The sequence below is a fragment of the Papilio xuthus genome, unplaced genomic scaffold, assembly GCF_000836235.2.
Source record: "Papilio xuthus unplaced genomic scaffold, Pxut_1.1 DF827756.1, whole genome shotgun sequence".
Classification (NCBI taxonomy): Eukaryota; Metazoa; Arthropoda; class Insecta; order Lepidoptera; family Papilionidae; genus Papilio; species Papilio xuthus.
This window is the reverse complement of record NW_013530893.1, coordinates 3,407,517-3,427,994: the sequence shown is the minus strand read 5'-3', so window position 1 is coordinate 3,427,994 and position 20,478 is coordinate 3,407,517. Positions and strand designations below refer to the sequence as shown.

Genomic DNA, 20,478 nt, shown 5'->3' with positions numbered 1-20,478 from the left:
CATCATCGATGCGATACGATCCATAAATATACCGGTGAGATCTAACCAGTCTTATTATTTTTCTATTTTTGATCCGAGTGTTAATTTCATAGACATGGTGTGAAGAAGTAGACCGTGCTAGGTCATCTAATAATTGGAATGATCACGAATGTCTTTTGTTTTTTGTCACAAAGTATTTTGCTCCACCTAGAGATTCGGTTCTCATTGGTCCAACCACGTCCGAATGGACAATCATTAATTTGGTGTTACATGGGCCTCTCGTCTTCAAGAACGGAAGTGTAGTAATTTTTCCCTTCGTACATATTTCACAGTCATATAATACATACAGATTGTAATATGAAGGTACAAGTGATTAATATTTTTCATATTTTTCTTCATATTCTTCTTCATATATTATTATTATTATTATATTAAAAACAGAACACCGCCGGCTGCGGAATCCCATGACTCAAACAATTTGTTTCTCGATGAAGAAAAACTGTCCTCATCGATAAACAAATCTGTAATAAAGTGAGGTTATGTTTATGTGTTTAATGTTTACCTTAAGTATGTGTAAATGTTGTTCATTGAATACATTTTTGTTTTCTTGTGATAACGAGCGCGTCTCGCCGTTAAGCATTACAGCTTGGCGAGATAAAATTCTTTGTGAAATCTTTTGTATGAAAAATAAATAAATAAAAAAAAAGTGGTCAGGGCTGCAGAGACAGGAACCTTCTCACGATGCGCGCGGTTTCTAGGATAACTGTAGCGAGAGTTTCTTGAGATGTTGGTCGAAGCTCTTCTCTATCAGTCCATTTACCGATACGACTATCGGAATAATGGTAGTCGATTTCATACGCCACATGGCGGTAACCTTGTGAGCCAAATCTACGTATTTTAACACTTTTTCCTTTTCAGCTTTCTCGAGATTCTCGTCATGTGGAAACATCGACTAACATTACACAACTCTCAGACCGGTCTATTATTACTATATCTATATATAATATTATAATAATTATATTATTAATTTATATTAGAAATGTGATAAATAAATGTTTATAATATTAATAATAATAATAATATATTATCATAATTTATATCGATTTATCTATTCTGAGGAATTCAATCAGATTCAGTTCGCGTGCGATTTTTTTTGGTTTAGCTTGAAGACAGGTTAAAAAATCCTGTTAATAAAAGGTTTATAGAACATCCATCTTTATATAAATAATTACCTAATTTTAACTTAAGTGGTCATAGATTTCTTTGAATGGTTGGCTACATTGATAATGGCTGATCGCGTGATTTTATCTTTACAGCTAGATGAATTGAACTATCTCACGAATCGTTTAAGTTTATTATTTTTTACGTAAAAGACTATTGTTGGCACCAATTCGCCGATGCGCTGAGCGCCTGAAATTTTACTCGAGCAACGTTTTTTGAACAAGTAGGGAAGTACCCTACATAACCTAAGATTATTAATTATGCTTCCCAATCTGAATGTAACCTCTTTAACCGGCCTGTACTCGTTGAACGCTCGCCGAATAAACATCTCAATCCTCTCTGGCAAATATCATTTTAACCTCCGTAGTTTTCGGCCTAATAACTTTCACATGGTCAGCTTCGAGCCGAATTATATTGTTTAATAACCAGTGGAGTTAATTATTTCTACGGATTTCGTCCATTTCTACGGATTTAACGAAGATCTTGAAGAAGACATCAGTTCGTCCAGAGGTCGTGTGAAGGACATCTTGAGAACAAAGAAACGGACGAACATACTCAACACCGCACAGTGTTTAATGGAAGTGTATTAATATTTCGCTTATTAGTGCTGTGTTGTTTAGTTTACTTTAAGATTATTTTTGTAATTTTCAGATTTTTGCCGTTTTCCATATACCATGGCCGAGGAAAAGGAATTAATTAAAAAGCGAGCGAGTTATAAAGGTCGCTTAACTGTATTTAGTAATTACATCAGCGATTTAAAGGAGCCTTTAACTTCGTCCCAGGTTAGCGAATTGAAGACACGTGTAAGTGAAATTGATATTTTATATACCAATTACGATGAGGTCCAACTACGTTTAGAGTGTTTAGCCGACGATATTGACACGCAAATTAGCGAACGAACCGATTTCGAGTCGATATATTTTAAAATTGTCGCAAAGGCGCAAGATTTAATAGTGCGTCATGAAAATAGTGAACACGTCAATAGTGAGCGCGCACTAAGTTACAGTAGTTCACAACGCAACAATAATATCGTAAAGCTGCCTACTATACAACTACCTAAATTTAGTGGCTCATATGATAATTGGCTTGAGTTTAGAGACACTTTTTCTAGTTTAATACACTCGAACGATAGTATAGACAATATAAATAAGTTTCATTATCTCCGTGCGTCGCTCGAAGGGACGGCCGCCATTGTTATTCAATCTATTGAATTTTCAGCCGGTAATTACTTAATTGCTTGGAATTTGTTATGCGACCGGTTTGATAACAAAAGGCTATTGATACAAAATCATGTTGCTGCTATATTTAACATTGAGACAATTTCTAAAGAGTCGACATTTATTTTAAAGCATACAATTGATACGATAAATAAAAATATTAGATCTTTAGAATCGTTAGGAGAACCCGTGAGTTACTGGGATACGTTATTAATATACATAATTAGTCATAAATTAGATTCAAAAACTTATCGTGAGTGGGAGGAGTACAAAGGTAGGTTGGACTGTGATACTGCTATTTCATTTAAATTATTTCTAACATTTTTACGAAACCGTGCAGACATGTTGGAAACTTTAGAGTTATCTCGCTGTTCTCAACCTACACAAAAAAGGACAAGTAATATTAAGAGTATGGTGTCGATTGCGCAAAGCCCAAAAAATCAAAGTAATGAGAAGACTTCGTTGCAGCTATGTCCTAATTGTAAAAGCGAACACAAATTATTCAATTGCCCTAAGTTTTTAGAACTTACACGCGAACACCGTTTGGAACTTTTGCCCAAATTAAAAGTTTGTTTTAATTGTTTGCGGTCTGGTCATACATTGCATACTATGCAAACATTTGTAGATCTAACGGTTGCAAAATATGCAAAAAGCGACATAATGTTTTAATTCACATTCCAGATCTGAAGTATAAGTTAACAGCTAATGTATGTTCTAACACTGAGGACAGCTTCGCACATTCTTCCGCAACCCCGACACTATGCAGTGACGAGCCCTCCGGTAATGTCACGTTGTCTGCCCAACTTCCTACCTATTTACCCAACAGAGCACAGGTACTCTTAGCCACTTCCCTTATAAAAATTGTCGACAACCGCGGCGGTGAGCGTATCGCCCGCGCAGTTCTAGATAGCGGCAGCACTTCATGCCTTATTAGTGAACGATTGAAACAATCGTTGATTTTACCTACAGTTAAGGTAAACGAGTCACTATTGGGTATAAATAATTCAAAATCGCAAATAGGCGAAATGTGTTGTTTACCCATTAAATCTTTAAATGAAAACTTTTCGACAAAGATTTTCTGTTTTGTTTTGCCGAATATTACTGACGATGTGCCCAGTCAACAAATAGTTTTGAAAGACTTAAATTTACCTAGCAACCTTTCTTTCGCGGATCCCAACTTCCACACTCCATCTTCGGTGGATTTAATTATTGGTGCGGATGTGTTTTGGGATCTATTAGGGCTACGTAAAATTAGTTTAGGAGCCGGGAAGCCCGTGATGTCCTTTGTATAATAGTGGCCAAGCACGCTCGACTTCTGACTTTAAGACCAATTTCGTGTCGGTGAAATCAAATAATTATGTTTCTTCGTGCAATGATTCCAGTGATGACATTCAAACCCTATTGACGCGGTTTTGGCGCCTCGAGGAGGTCAGCCCTGAATCTTCATCCTTCTCCAAAGAAGAGAAAATGTGCGAAGAACATTTCATTAAAAATACATCTCGTCAGTCTGACGGTCGGTTCTGTGTCAGGTTGCCGCTGACAGTCACCTGATGTATTAGGCGGCTCGCTGCAGCGCGCCAAACATTGTTTACTTTCTCTTGAGAGAAAATTCAAGGGGCAACCCGAGTTTAGAAATCATTATATTAAATTTATGTCCGAATGTTTATTTCATCCGCTAGGTTTCTCAGCTCCCTGCATTATTTCCTTTAAAATTATTATTATTATTATGGCTTCTTAAACTTTCTTGGGACGATCCACTGCCTAATGAAACAATTAAATTATGGCAAATAATAGCAGACAGCTTGTCCTTACTTTACGAGTTCCTCTTCTTATACTTTGCAATCGTTACGACTCAATTGACTTGCATATTTTTTGTGACGCATCGCAAGCAGCCTACGGTGCATGTTTATACGTTCGCAGCACGAGTTATAATGCTGTTTTGGTGCGGTTGCTTCAGCTAAAAGTCGCGTGGCGCCTATAAAGCCCACCACGATCACGAGACTCGAGATGTGCGCTGCGCTCGTTGGAGTTCGCCTGTACAAAAAGGTGTTGAGTTCTCTGCGAGTGCAAGTAAGATCGGTGACCTTTTGGACAGACTCCACTATCTTCTTAGGCTGGTTAAAAATGTTGCCAAGTAAACTGCAACCACTTGTGCGTAACCGTGTAGCCGAGATAGTAGATAAGACCAGTTCGCACGCTTGGCGTCATGTCCCTACTGACTTAAACCCAGCAGATTACGTCTCGCGCATCGTCACCATTGATAAAATTAAAAATCTCGATATGTGGTGGTCAGGCCCTCAGTTTTTTAAAAATAATATTTCTTCTTGGCCAAAGAATATAACGCTGAATGAGCGATTACCTGAAACGCGCACTGAAATTACTTTAATTATTAATAACTCAAATATGGCTTTAATTAATTTCGAACGTTTTTCTAAATTTATAAGATTACAGCGCACTATGGCTTATGTTTTAAGATTTATTAATATTTGCAAAAAACAGCGTCCATCAACACATTTTTTGAATAATGATGAACTTCAAAATTCTTTAAATGTTTTATTAAAATTATCACAAGTCGAGTCATTTCATGAATATAATATTTTATTGCAAAATAAGCGCTTGCCCGCAAAGAATCAACTTTTAAAATTTAGTCCATTTTTAGACAATAACAATGTAATGCGGGTCGGCGGTCGATTAGATAATTCATTGTTTTCTTATGAAAAGAAGCATCCTATTTTATTACAGTCCACTCATCGTTTAATAAATTAATATTTGAATATATGCATGTAAAACTTTTACATGCTGGCCCTCGTTTATTATTGAGTTCATTGAGAGAAACTTACTGGCCAATCGGTGGTTTAAATTTAGCTAAACGAACTTTTCGTAATTGTCATTTATGTTGTCGATTTAAAGCAAAGGTAGTGAATCCTATAATGGGTAACTTGCCGCAGCGACGTGTGACAGCGAGTGGTTGTCCCTTCGATACCGTCGGAGTCGACTACGCCGGACCTATCATGTCAGCCAGTCGTCAAGGTCGCGGCTGCAAACTTGTCAAAGTTTATATTATTGTTTTCGTGTGTTTCGCAACTAAAGCCATGCACATTGAGTTAGTAGGTGATTTGACCAGTAATAACTTTATGTCGGCTCTTCGTCGTTTTATGTCACGTCGCGACAACCTAAACACATTTATTCCGATAACGGGACCTCATTCGTAGGTGCGTATAATGAAATCGGTCGTTTTATTAAAGGCAGTCTTAATTCGCTACCGGGTGACCACGCTCCTGACTGCATTAATTTTCACTTTTTACCTCCTCACGCCCCTCATTTCGGTGGTCTATGGGAAGCAGGCGTTAAATCTGTAAAGTTCCATCTTAAAAGAATTCTTTGGTAATTGTAACCTCACATACGAGGAATTAAACACTGTGTTGGTCCAAATCGAAGCAGTTCTCAACTCTCGTCCGCTTACGCCACTCCCAGCAGATCCTAGCGACCTGGTGCCGTTGACGCTGGGACATTTCTTCATCGGCCGCCCACTCACTGCGCTGCCGGCTGACTGCTACGAGCACCATGCCACTGGAAGACTGAGCCGATATCAACACCTGGAGCAACTCCGCCAACACTTCTGGCGCAGATGGAGCAAGGAGTATATCTCTGAACTTCAGTTGAGGACGAAATGGCGCTCTAATCTCAACCCATTGCAGGTAGGTGTTCTGGTCATTCTGAAGGAAGATAACCTGCCGCCGCTCAAAATGGCGGCTGGGTCGAGTCGTGGCAGTCCATCTCGGAGCGGACGGAGTATCCAGCGTGGCCGACGTGCGGACTGCGACAGGTGTCGTGCGCCGCGCATTCAGCAAGATCTGCCCGCTGCCTCATGACGACAACTAGTTCTGTTGAAGGACGAGCCTTCAACGCCCGGTGGCATGTTGGCGCCAATTCGCCGATGCGCTCAGCGCCTGGAATTTTACTCGAGCAACGTTTTTTGAACAAGTAGGGAAGTACCCTACATAACCTAAGATTTTTAATTATGCTTCCCAATCTGAATGTAACCTCTTTAACCGGCCTGTACTCGTTGAACGCTCGCCGAATAAACATCTCAATCCTCTCTGGCAAATATCATTTTAACCTCCGTAGTTTTCGGCCTAATAACTTTCACAACTATTACGATCGTACTTTGAATTTAAATTACTTTTCTTTGAGTAACGTGTCTAGTTAAAATCTTTAATTTATATGGAGTTCGCAGGAAAATCATTCAACATTCAAAATGTATACGACTTATTTTGTGACATCGCCCTCAAATATAAAAATATTTACACGAATTTAAATTTACAATTGGTCGATTTCGTAACAGAAAATTGCATTTTGAAACATTTGCTTAAAAAAACGTGTTTTAAAATGTCATTTCCTTGTTTGACCGCGATCTGTTCCGTAGTTGTCTCAACTTGTTTGTAAGAAGTGTTCCCAACAATCCATGACTCAAATGACCTTATGGGAAATACCCTGATTGATCTCCAACCCTTAACCCCCCTTGGCCGATTAGCCAGCTCGAAAGACCAAATGTATGTATGTATCCATGTATATAAAATCCTGAGCAGCGTCGGTGGCTCAGGAGTCAAGCACTTGACTTGCAATCTGCAAGTCTTGGGTTCGAGACCCGCCATGTACCAATGTGTTTTTCGATTTTCCGATTTACATATGTACATTTATCCGACGTTCTTACGATGAAGGAAAACATCGTGATGCAACCTGCACATATCTGAGAAGAAATTCAAAGATATGTGTGAAGTCAACCAACCCGCACTGTGCCAGCGTGGTTGACTATGGCCTAATCACCCTTAACTTAGGGTAGGCTCCGAGCCCCTTGGTGGGCACGTATAGTGAGCTGATGATGATGATATAAAATTCTGGTTATATATGAAGTTATATTGAGAAAAGTTGAATATTAGAAACATGGAAAATGCAATACAAAATGACACTTTATTCTTATTTCAGTAATATAATCTTCCTTTTTGTTAATATTTTAGCCTAAAAGTGTGTAAAAACTTCTTGAACATATTCTTTGTATGCAGTGTGAGTTGTCTGTTGTCAGGAAGGTGTTGGCTCAGAGCGAGCAGCTGGTGCTGAAGGACCGCGAGCTGAAGGAGACCAGGAACCTGTACGGCGCTGTGAAGGACATGCTCGCTCTGCAGCCCAGCCCAGAGATACAGGTAGTCAGACAATTAAATTCACTTCCCTCTTAGGATATCTTACAGCTGTCAATTTAGTATGTCAAATGATTTGAAATGTGTAGGAAATAAATGTAATTTTCTGATTTTTAGCAAACATTGAACCGGACGCAGCGTGCGCTTGCGCAGCGCACCACAAAGATGAAATGCCTCATAGCTGGTAAGGTTTTTGCCAGGATTATTATGCAAGTTACGTATAACACTAGTTGACCCTTATTTGCGTTTTTTAGCTTTGTTGGTATTCATAGTGATCTATTTTTTTAAATAACTGTTTTTATAAGTATAAATGTAAAAACCCACTGTTTAGTAAATAAAAATATTAATTTTGTTACAGAATTAGCAATGCGCGAGAATCAAGTGACTGATCTGAGACGTGAATTAGATCGAACGAATGGAGATTTACATTCGTTCAAACAAAAATATTACGAAATGAAGCGAGCTCTCGACGCGGACGAGGCGCGGCGACTGAAAGTACCAACTCCGCTGCATCCAACTACACCTACACTGCAAGAGATTACATAAATATGTCCTGATTCTGTGTTGAATTGTAAAAACACAAATTAAATGATTTGTAAATATTGTGCAATTGCATTTAAAATTTAACTAAAAATATACCCTTGTTCATTGTTATTCGTTTTTCTAACTAAGTCGTTAAATCATGTCAGAGCCCCTAAATGTAATTTAGTTGGAAAGTCTAGTCCATTTATCCCATCTCATATAACTTGGCCTGTGATTGGCAATTTCATTTTGTAATGCGGGATATAAGACAAAATAAAACGCATTCAAGTAATTAATCCGAAAACAATAGTTTTATTTAAGAACTTTCACTTTCTCATAAAATATACACATTGTTTTGTCATTAACTAAAACTGTAAGTAAATACTAATTTTTAAATACCAATTTCTCACGTCCGTAGCGGGCTGGGCCGGGGCCCGGCGCCTTGCGACTTGCTGTCGGCAGCGCATTTACAAATCCGTATCACTTAATTCTATTTAGACAAAAAAAATGAAAAAAAAAACTAATCAAACCATAGCGTGATTTTGTACATTTCAAAAGAAAAAAAACATGTAACCTCTTTTTAGTTATAAAGGTGTGATGATAGTTCTACGTCGTTGATAACTTAAAATTAACAGTATTTTGTTGCATCTACCCACCGAGTGGCTGCAAACCTTTGACATGCACAAACAAATATCTAAATGTCTATACTCTAAGCAAGTAACATATTTCATATTGTTTTTAGAACAAAATCTATTATCAAATAATAATTAATGTGCCGCAGCAGATACAATTCATTCATATTCAAGTTGTACCATCAAATGAAGTGTTCACATCACGACTACCCTAAATGCAGACAACTAGGGCTCCTATAATACATAGCAAACAGCTAATTTTTATATATAAAAGGTATATAAGCCACTCGGTGGGATCTTACAGCGGGGGCATTTTACAGTTTGCCATTACATACGAGAATAAGGGAATGGGCAAAATAAACTTAAACCATTCCAAAATAATAAAAAAAATATTTAAAGGACAAACCCAAAAATGTCCCAGCACAACCCGGCTAAGCCCCACACAAACAGCCGACGTCACACGCATAATATTATATATGCATAGCTGTCCTTACCAATTACAAACACAGAATCAACTATTCGCTCAAATGTTTATTTATATATATTTTTTTAATTAATTCATCAAACGCGACGTTTGCACTGACACACCTCCATGTCTCACAAGCTCTCTTTTATCCACTGTCTCTGAATGTTCCTCGCAGTAGTAGCACAGTGTCGCACAGTGCCGCACAGTGGCGCACAGTGTCGCGCCGTGTCGTCGTGTCGTGTCGTCCGGTGCAATGCAAACGCCGCCGCTGGTTATATCACTCGCTGGCTTACGACATACGGTACTTATGACATAGTTGCGATGGAATCAATAAAACTATTGTTTGTCTGTGTGTGTGTCCGCGGTACTGTAACGTAACGCGCGCCGCCGCCTAGTGCACGTCGGAGCTCTCCTGCTTCAGCGGGTCCGAAGTGTTGATGGGCTGCAACACACCAACGTACACATGTTAAATAATTAACCGTTCAAATAAATAAATATAACATTTTTGCCTTATGGAGGAACAGTGATCAAACAACAGACATGAACATAATTTTAAGGATGAAACCAACAATTTACTTAAAAGTTAAAACTATGATACTTAAAAGTAATATAACTCTGCATCACACAAAACATACAAAATTGAAGACCTCACAGAAGACATGTAATATTGGTCAAAGCTTCTAAGATTTTCTTTTCTCTTCCTTCTACTTATACATCACTTCTCATTTCAATATCCAGATCTATAGAGAACCTTTTGAGTTCTGAGTTTGCCACCTCTGAGTCATATATTGCTTGTGACAGAGTGAGAAGAGATGACAAGAAGGGTCGAGGTGATAGTGTACTGCTACTACTGACTAGCGTGATGGGCGGCTGCGGGGGCTGCGGCGGCGGGGGTGCGGGTTGTGGCGGCAGCGCGGGCGGCTCGTGCACGGTGGTTGAGTGCGCCGCCTGCGCGCCGCCGTAGTACCCGCCGTTGACTGCGTCGCCGTAGGGAGCGGGGGCGGCGAGCGGCGGCGCGGGCGCGCTCAGCACGGGCCCGGCGCCGCCCGCCAGGAAGTAGTCCTTGTTGACGCAGTTGCGCAGGCACTCGGGGATGCGGCCCACGATCGCGCGCCGGATCTCCGAGGCCGCCATCTCGCGCAGCTCCTGCGCCGACGCGTCCGAGTAGAACGCGGCGTGCGGCGTGCACAGCACGTTCGGGGCCTCCTTCAGGGGACCCTATAGACAAACCATCATATTAATATACAAATTGATTTTACCTTAAAACATCAGTAATTAATATGGATTAAACTAAGACTACTATACTACACTATGCAGTGACCCAAGACACATATTGTGCAGTTTTCAACCTTCAATATTGAAGAGTCAAACCAAGAAGAATATAAGTGTGATAGGTAGAAGTTAAGGCAATCTAGTAACTAGGATGTGGTGATGTATGACATCAGTACATTACCTGGAACACATTGAAGGGCTCGTTCTCGTGCACGTCGAGGGCGGCGGCGCGGATGCGGCCCTGCTTGAGCGCAGTGGCGAGGCCCTCGTCGTCCACCAGTCCGCCGCGCGCCGTGTTCACCAGGAACGCGCCTGAACACACATAACGCTTACATTCTCATCAACTTAAGAATTTTTTTAATTAATTTTTAAACTAACTAGTCTACTAGATTTTTCATGAAAATCATTTGAAATCATTAAGAATTTTGGAAAGAATGTAGAAAAAATCTTTTCCTCCATTGCCTCTACGGTAAAATTAATTAATTTAACAATGATCATACTTTTTTTTATTCATCTTTGCTTACAAAATCTCAGGTTATAATGTCAAAGTTTGATACCTGGGCGCATCTGTTTGATAGTGAACTCGTTGATGAGGTGATGATTGTGTTCGTTTAGGCTGCAGTGCAATGACACACAATCACTCTGGAATAGGAGGTCCTGCAACACACACACAATACACAACGTTATAAAAACGTAAAAAATTTGCTCTAAATAGTGTTTAATAGAAGATATCATTTTGTTGATATTCTTTTTTTTATGAAAAATTAGAACTTTATAGTATTAAATTGTACTTAAAAGTGATTGTCTAATTTAAGTTATTTATATAGGTTGAAAATTGACATAGTTCTTTGAAAAACAATTAAATTTAAACACACCGATCTCGACATCTTATGGAGATGGAAAACATTGTGATTGCGATATCTGCATATTAATTCAGAAATTTGTGTGTCAAACCGCAGTGCACCAGCATGGTTAACTATGGCCTAATCACCTCTAACTTACAGTAGGCTCGGAGTCCTTCAGTCAGAACATATAGCTGATGATGATCGCGTGTGTACTATAGTTTGCTGTACTTTTGCTAGAGATACCACTATGTATAAACCTTAGTGTATCTTACAAATGCGAATGTTTAGATGAATGGATGGATAGATGTTAGAAGATATGTCTGAAACGACTTAACAGATCTTGATGATTGTAGAACATAGCATGAAAGAACACATAGACTACTTATTAAGTATTTTTTTTAATTTCTCTAGTATGTAACATGTTGTGACCTGCAGCGTATAGACCCTGGTGAGGCCCAGCGACTTTTCAATGCCGTCGGGCAGGTAGGGGTCGTAGAAGATGACGTTGAAGCCGAAGGCCTTGGCTCGCAGCGCGACCGCGGACCCGATGCGGCCCAGGCCCACGATGCCGAGCGTGTCGCCGCGGATGCGCGCGCACCCCGTCGCCGCCTCGCGCACCTGCTCTGGACCTGCAACACAATACATTTACATTCGCATATGGACATCCGAGAGTCAAGGTACCGGGATATTTCACACTTATAAATGTTTCTCGCTTGGATAAGCCAACGTGGATAGATTCAACTATATATACCAGTAAACTTGTATCAGTTATAAATAAGAATTAACCGTGCATTTGATGCTCTAAGCCTAGATTATTACTGAGGTTCTAAATTGCCTGATATTTTAATATTAATATAGAAACATCTCTTGGTTTGCAGTATTATAAACACAACTTTGATGGAAATAAGTGGAAAAAGTATTCCAACCTTCATTAAAACTTGAGAGGGATTTTCACTTCATTCATTTACACACATTTAAGCATTCTTAACAGAACACAAAAATAATAAAAAATCATATCCTAAAAGAAACGTATACAAACAAAATCTTCATTTTCATAAAACTACAAGACTGGTATAAAAATAGAGAAGAGATGCGCTGATTAGAACATTTCAATGTATAGCGGGGAACAGAAACATCGAGGCAGGTGGAACAACGGCGATGCAAACAATAACCATTCATTCTCAGATAACTTTAGATAAAATGCTGTACGGAGCAGTTATTTTCTGCTTCGGTATGGCAAGAAAACAAGCGGCAGAGGAAGTTATGTTGTTTTTTTAAACATACACTCCATAGACTAAATTAACTTCATACTATATCTTACTAATATTATAAATGCGAATGTTTTGATGTACGTTTAACGTAGAAAGTATATCAAAACGGCTAAACGAATCTAGGTGTAATTTGACTTATATGTAGAACATAGTCTGGAAGAACACATAGGCTACTAATTTGGTTTTTTAATTCCTCGTGCACGGAGACTTGCGACAGCCAGTAATATTATAATTGCAAACGTTTGAATGGATGGATGGATAGGTGTTTATTTCTACTTATCTCCAAAACAGCTTAAAGGATTTCGATGAAATTTGGCACAGATGCAGAACCCAGTTTAAAAGAAAACAAATATACAAATAAAAGTCGTGGATAAAACCTAGTATTTAATATATATATTTTGTGCGTTCGTTAGTGTTGTGAATGTACCTGTGAACTTCTTGCCCTCGCGCACCATGTTGGCGAGCCAGTAGGTCCGCCGGTAGAGGTTAAGGATGAGGCAAAGCGTAGTGTCAGCCACCTCCTCCACACCGTAGCCTGGTACGTTGCACACCGCTATACCTGCAATGCACAGTCGAAGAAAATTATTTCCTACCCACGAAACTCGTCCACTGGTCAAAAACTTGGGATTTGTTATTTGTTTATGTACCTACGATAGTTTGAAATGTCAAACCATAAAAATTTTAATGATTTATTTCGATGTATTTATAAATAGAAAGTAATGGCTAAATACTTTACATATTCAAAACAAAGAATGTTTCTATTAAAAAGAATTTAAGAAACACAATCTGCTCAATCTATATAGGCTTTACAATGCAAATGTTTAGCTAATCCATACTGACTTCGTACTATCACCCACGACCTACTTAAATTGATTCTTAACATATATTTATACAAAATAAAGAACTTAAAAAACAACTCACCCAATTCACCGGCTGCTTTGACATCAATATTATCGACGCCCGATCCGATGCGGACAATAATACGTAACGCCTTGAACTTCTCCAGATCCTCTTTAGTGAGGATGATGGTATGCCACATGAGCGCGCCCACCGCTTCGTTGAGCACCTTTTCGTGTATCTCAGAGGTGGACTGCGCGTCGCAAAATGCAACCGTCGCCACATCCTTCAGGATGGGCATCTCCACCGTGCAGTCTCTTCCATCTAATAGAGCCACCAGTGGCCTGAAACATTAAATAATCATTAAAACCACTGGCTGGATGATATATTATTTTTTATGTACATATTTTTTTATATATTACGAGGTGGCAAATGTGCAAGCGGCCTTAGACATGTCTTCGCCGAAAAGGAAAAGCGATCGTTGACGAAAGACATCCGCAATTGGTTATGAGTTGCCTACCTTTAATCGACGGTTGAGACGCATAGAAAGACAGTTTTACAAGTATTATTATTGTGTGATAACATCGTCTATTAAGCTTTAAATTACCCTTTGTCTACAATTGATATATAGACAATAAATTATTTGTGTCTCTTTGTGTTAGTTTCACTTAAGTCTATGACCGAGAAATCAACAAAATTAGCCTCTGCCGTCGCGTAATTTATACGTCACTTTAGCATACGACCATCCAAAGTGACATAAGCAGATGTTGGTGAAGCCGCGCAAATGAGGTCGCGACACATCTCAACGCTAAGCCGATTATTATTTTAAATAAAACGTTGCTTCCTTTGCAAATAAAGACAAATGCTAACAACATTCAGCGCCATGAGACATAAATAAAAAAAAACTGGTACGATTAACCCTGAGTTTTCTTACACCTATAAAAAATCGGGAAAGCAATATATTTTTGTTCTGGTTATTATTATATAACCCTCTTAGTACACAAGGGACAGTAAAACTCCATAATAGTTGGAAAACTAATTTAAATATTCGAATAGGAGCTCAATAGGTCGCATATTGGACTTACTAACCACTGATCTATAACCGCTTACATTAAAATATCAGTCTGAATCCATATAACGTGTGCTAATGTTAAGTCGATTGCATTACATCTCATTTTATCATTGTTAAACATATTAAAACAATATAGTAAATAAGATTTAAAGTCGAGAAATGTGTGTAATAATATATTGGATTAATTTGTAGTATTGTTATTAAGAGATGTTGACAGATATATTACATTGATTCTAAGAGTTAGAGTCACCAAAATCTTTGTATAAAACATATCTGCATCCTTGTCTTTCATCTTTGACAAAACAGAGATAAGAATATAATTTAAACGCAGATTTTGGTCTCAGAATCTCACGATTAGACGTTTACAAATTTCCATATCGTTAGATTAATGTTGTCTAAAAATGTTTTTATTAATTTGAAGGGGGAATAGAAGAGATGGGAAACTAAACATCTTTACTACTGTTATAGTTTTTTTTTTATTATAGAATTACCACAAAACGAGACAATTTTAAACAAATGTCAGTATAATTTAAAAGTTAATGAATTAATTTGTAAAACGGTCGCAAGGTAAAATGGCTGCTTTCAAATTAATGAGAAAAGCACGAGAGAAAAGCCTCGCTTAATTAATCATTTTAATTACAAACTGCCGGAATAAAGGAACCGAAAAATTGTGTACCAATTTTATTATGCAACTCTGACATCATTTGTATATGAAGATATTTTCTTTTTACAATAAAAATCATATAAATGAAACAATTCATCTTTATTTTTAATACTACAAATAATAAAGTAACTCCGTCTGTCTCGCTTTAACACCAAAACTACTGAACCAATTTAAATAAAATTTGATACGCAGACAGTGTAGTCTGAAAAACGACATAGAATTCTAAAGTTTTTAATGGAAATTGGAAGTTATATAAAAGTATCGTGATTTTAAGATATAGAAAGACGACATTAAAAGTTTTTAATAATAAATAAATAATTTCATTAAGTAATTAATAAAAAATGCAAGCGAATAATAACAAGAATAATTAAATATTATACAATTATCTAAACAAGTATCAAATTCAAATCTAAGTTGTCCCAACCCACTCCCTTAAAATAATTAAGGCCTAAGTCATAGAGAACAAACTAATAACTTAAAACTTTCATACTAAAGTAGAATTATTATTATTAGCGTTGAAACTTTCGTCGGGGAACGAGAAAGTAATACGGCGAGGCGCGAAGGGAGTTGCCTCAAATTCTCAACAAACTTTGGCCGAGACTTTGCCAACTGATTTGAGGAGGAAACAAAAGAGGGGGGGTGGCTCAAAGAAAGAAGTGAAGTCATTCCTAACTTTTGATAGAAAGCAAATAGGATTAGCGGTCGAAAAACAAGTAACGTGAAATATCTTTTACATTCTTCAATGAATTTTGTAAGAAACTAACTTGAAAACCGTACTGATTTTAGTAGTTCTTTTTTCACTACGAACTTTTCCCACGTCTATTATTTTTTTTATTATTTTTATATATTTATACATGTTACACCACATGTATTATAAAATTATAATACAGACAAAACGACCGACATCCGTTCAATGTAGACAGAAAGTCTATAAAGAATTCACGCGCGGACCGCAATGCAGAAGTCGAACGCGATATATATGAAAATACGAGCTCATAAATCGCTTTGAATATTTTACGTTGGTGCAACACTTTGTGTTACGTAACTCTATTCAAAAAGTACGCATGCAACACCACGTGCGAAGCGATATTTCCTATACCTTTTTGCCCGATAGGTAGGCAATATTTTTGTTACTAACCTTTACTATTTCATGAATATAATAACAGCTTAACACATTCAATGCCACTCGACTCGCATATCGAGTTAACTTTCAAACTAAACAATTGTTGTGCGTGTTAAAACTAGAGGGATTATGGTGGCGTCTCACTCACCTAGATTGCAGGGGTCCGTTGGCGATGGGACCCCGCATACTGTCCATACGCGGTCTCTTTGGCATCATCTTGCGTTTGTCCATTTAAAGCGGCAGAGCCGCTTTAACCGCCGCTCCGCAGCGCGTCACCTGAAATTAACATAAATAAATATCATTATCAACAATCACAGAACAATTAATTTGAATCTAAATGTAGTTTGACACGCTTAGAATTCAATGCTCTGTGTCTACAATGTACAGATACTACGCCAATCACGATTCATAAAGGAAAGGTTACATCTAACACCTATTCACTTGTACAAGTAGAATCTATACTAAGGAAATGCTTAAATAATGCTTAGTCATGACTTTAAGTTGACAGACTGTTAATTATTTATACAATTTAGTATTGTGCCTAAAAACAACGAATAAATCCAATAATGAAACAAGGTCAAAACTAGTTACAATTCGTTTTGAAGGTGAATGTTATCACTAACCATGCAAGACTTAACTAAGCAATTATAATGCACTAGTAATAACTAGGTCAATATAATTCACAAATAAGTGCCTACACTAAGGAAAAACGTATATTTTCCTGCGATATTTGCAAAACAAATTGCCGTCGTGTCTTTATGCTGAGAGAACAAATACTTTATAGCAATAGCAGTCATAATAAAGTACTGACATAAACATAGCACTATTCATAGATTGAAACGACGCCTTTAAAGAGCTAACAACGACCGTTCGTCTCAATGCCTTTTACTTATAAATTATCGTTCTAATATTATAAATGCGAATGTTAAGATGGATTGATGGATGTTTGAAGGTATCTCCGGAACCGCTCAACGGATCTTGATGAAATTTGACACGGATGTATTATAGAAAATAGCCTGTAAGAACACATAGGCTACTCACTATATTTTTTTCAAACCCGAAGGGAGGGATTCGCGTGCGACAGCAACTATATTATCAATTGGATATATGCTGTTTATCGAATCGTTGCGTTTTTAACTGACCGGTGCTTTTGTAGGTATAGGTATGTAACAGGTACAGAAATTAAAGAAAATCACAACACGTGTGATATATCTTTTAATTATTGATATTATCACTTGGCTAGATACGCATGATAAATAAATAATAAGTAAATAATATTTCATTAATTCGTTAATTTATAAGTTGTTCATTTGGCGGAGAACAATGGAATTGGAATCTTTATAAAGAAAAATGAAAAAAAACAGAGATTTTTAAATCAAAGTACGTAGTCGACGTTACAATTTCGACACTTCCAACGTTATTTCCGATGAGTGAATTACGCTGAAAAATGTATCCAATATAGAATAAAATGTAAAGGAATAGAGTGTCAATAGCTGGCAAATGAATTCGGAAGCCAGTCGTAATGGAATTACTGATTCTTGTGCGAGCACGCGCTTTAGTCACAAAGACGATAATCTTATTTGTTAAGAAATTCACAGGCGATCTTAATTTCACGTCTTTATTGCATGATTTAATTGTAATTCCTCCTAACCTTTTTCTATTTTAAAATCTTTTTATCATATTTTTAGAGTTTTTCGGAACACTTCAATTCACAGACTACGTTTGACTTTGAAAAATCTTTGTAAGCAAGCAAGTGCGATGTAGGCAACGCATATGCAATTGCGTATGTCTATGGGCAACGGTCACTTCGCTATTTCAGCGACTTCAGGTGGCCGCTCGCTCGTTTTCCACCTTATGATATAAAACAAAACAGAGATAACAATATGTTTTAAACTGGCAGCTTAGTCTCAGAAACCCACAATCATTACTTCAGTCTATAGTAGAGAAGCTTAAGGAAGACTAACAGTGTACGTTTTATGTGTATGGATGTACCGCGGTCGTCGTAATATCTTTGTGTGTCGTAGTATCTTTGTGTGTCGTAGTGTGGCGTGACGAGGCAATTTAGATCACTACAGTCAACATTCCCGAGGTCACCCCTTGCTCTTTCATTGTCACGCTATTATTTAGCACTTGTACCAATCTAGGATATCTATTCGTTACAATGTAACTGCATTGAATAAACGATTATTTCTTATCTATCTACTTTATAAATATCATGAAGGTTTAAAGGTTTTTCATACAAGTGACCGAACAGTAAGACGGTCACCTGATATGAAGCGACCGATGCCCATCTTCCTAGCAAGCTAGAGCTAGAGCTCACAATTTATGGCAGACGAATAATCAAGAGAGAAAATCTTACTAACTTAAACGTTTGGATGGATGGATGTTTGTTTGAAGATATCTCTAGAACGGCTCCATAGATCTCGTTGAAATTTCGCATAGATGTTGAACATAGCCTGGAAGAATATATAGGCTACTTATTACGTTTTTTTTTAAATTCGCGCGTATAGAGTCGCGGACGACAGCTAGTTATTATTATCTTTTCCGACCTATCCTTTTGGTCTAATCCACAACAGTAAATCCGTGGCATATTTCAGGAGACACCATCTTACAGATTGTAAGAGCACAAAGCGATGCCGTATAGCGGTTAGCAGTATTTATCACAATGGTACACTGCGTACAATGTTAGATAGGATTTACTGTCGTCGCACAGAGCAAGCTTGCTGGCGGTCAGCCAAGCGGGGCACCGGCTGAGCATAAATATATGTGACAGATCGAGACTTCATACAAAGGTATAGACGTTAATGTGCAAGCAGTTAATTCATGTGTGACGAATTATAATTACTATTTAAAAAACTATATACATACTGTAAAACAATTTACAAAACCAAAATATTGTAAGTTATTACAGTGGTAGAGCCCGCTTTAATATCTTCGCACGAATTGTCCCGGCTCGTTTGGTGAAATACCATAACCAAAGTCTATTGGAAGGAATTCCGCGTTTCGCCTGATAAGTTTGCGTGCCGGAGGCCTAATTTTATTCGTCTTTCCCTTCCCATCTTTTTTTCTTATCAGGAAAGGATGTGAAGTTCTCTTTCTGTGCATCCCCTCCTCCGTGTATTATAGCTAGGCAACGCATATGCAATTTAGTATGTCGACGAGCTATGGTCGCTTCGCTATTTCAGCGATTTGAGGTGGCCGCTCACTCGTTTGCCACCTTATGATAAAAAAGTTATATTACTCTACTATACCAATCATACTACTTTAATAATGACTTTTCTATTTGGAGAACTACGTACAAAATATAATTTCTAGTGTTACATGAATATAACAATGATGAGTGATGGCAAAAGTCAATTAGAATCAATACAGGTCTGAATCGATACCAATTGCCGGCACATTGTAACCTCACAAGTGACAGTAAACAACTCACACATATACTATATGTATAGGTACTACATACACACATAGTTATGACAGTTATTTACTAATCATATGCGATATCATCTTTAAGTTTAAAAATTAATAAAACTGTCTACATAGCTACAAATTAATAAATATCCAATGCATCCTTAAAAAATAGACTGATTTTTTATAATTTTGAGAGGACAGAGAAGATTTGTACCCCAAAAAGTGTAACGAATGATAGGTAAACGATAAAAGATTGTGTGGATTCGTATAAATCAACATCAGTTTTGCGTAAAGTTATTAAACATTGATTCTATCAACAGACTTACAATTTTATTTATAACATTAAAAGAAAAATTAAAACTCTTAGAACGTTAAAAATATCTTAACATAAATTAATCTAAATCCATATTATAAACATAAAGACTATAATCGAAATCACCAACAGCACTACTAATATAATAAACACTACATCAAAAAATATAATAAATAAAAATTTACTCGTGATCGTAAAATGTTAACTGGTCGTTAGCTATAGCTGTTAAAGGAAAAACTTAGCGGTGGGCAATAACAATGGGTCGGGCAGATAACATGGAGTCGCCCGAGTGAAATATAACGGCCACAGCAAAACAATATAAAGACATAAAGTTGGCAAACTCGCAGATACCGCACTACACGAGCAACGTCTTTGTCTAGTCTGGGGATCGCTTTATTTATTGTTCCGATTGTAATATCTTTATAATGGTACAAGTTT

At 37.5% G+C, this 20,478-nt stretch overlaps 2 protein-coding genes across 5 annotated transcripts in view; one reads left to right on the top strand and one right to left on the bottom strand.

Moving 5' to 3' along the window:
* LOC106116283 (cilia- and flagella-associated protein 58) overlaps nt 1-8,677 on the top strand; it is a 27,095-nt gene extending 18,418 nt beyond the window's left edge. For both annotated transcript variants that reach the window (XM_013310049.1, XM_013310048.1), the window contains exons 17-19: nt 7,501-7,618; nt 7,730-7,796; nt 7,971-8,677. In XM_013310049.1, the coding sequence (XP_013165503.1) occupies nt 7,501-7,618; nt 7,730-7,796; nt 7,971-8,158 (373 nt within the window). In that variant the 3' untranslated portion in view covers nt 8,159-8,677. The remainder of the gene's footprint in view (nt 1-7,500; nt 7,619-7,729; nt 7,797-7,970) is intronic.
* The window catches only part of CtBP (C-terminal binding protein), a 73,560-nt gene continuing 61,505 nt past the window's right edge, over nt 8,424-20,478 (bottom strand). For all 3 annotated transcript variants that reach the window (XM_013310051.1, XM_013310050.1, XM_013310052.1), the window contains 8 exons: nt 16,465-16,592; nt 13,542-13,801; nt 13,048-13,179; nt 11,779-11,978; nt 11,062-11,161; nt 10,686-10,816; nt 10,088-10,450; nt 8,424-9,674 (listed from right to left, as the gene is read on the bottom strand). In XM_013310051.1, the coding sequence (XP_013165505.1) occupies nt 9,624-9,674; nt 10,088-10,450; nt 10,686-10,816; nt 11,062-11,161; nt 11,779-11,978; nt 13,048-13,179; nt 13,542-13,801; nt 16,465-16,547 (1,320 nt within the window). In that variant the 5' untranslated portion in view covers nt 16,548-16,592 and the 3' untranslated portion in view covers nt 8,424-9,623. The remainder of the gene's footprint in view (nt 9,675-10,087; nt 10,451-10,685; nt 10,817-11,061; nt 11,162-11,778; nt 11,979-13,047; nt 13,180-13,541; nt 13,802-16,464; nt 16,593-20,478) is intronic.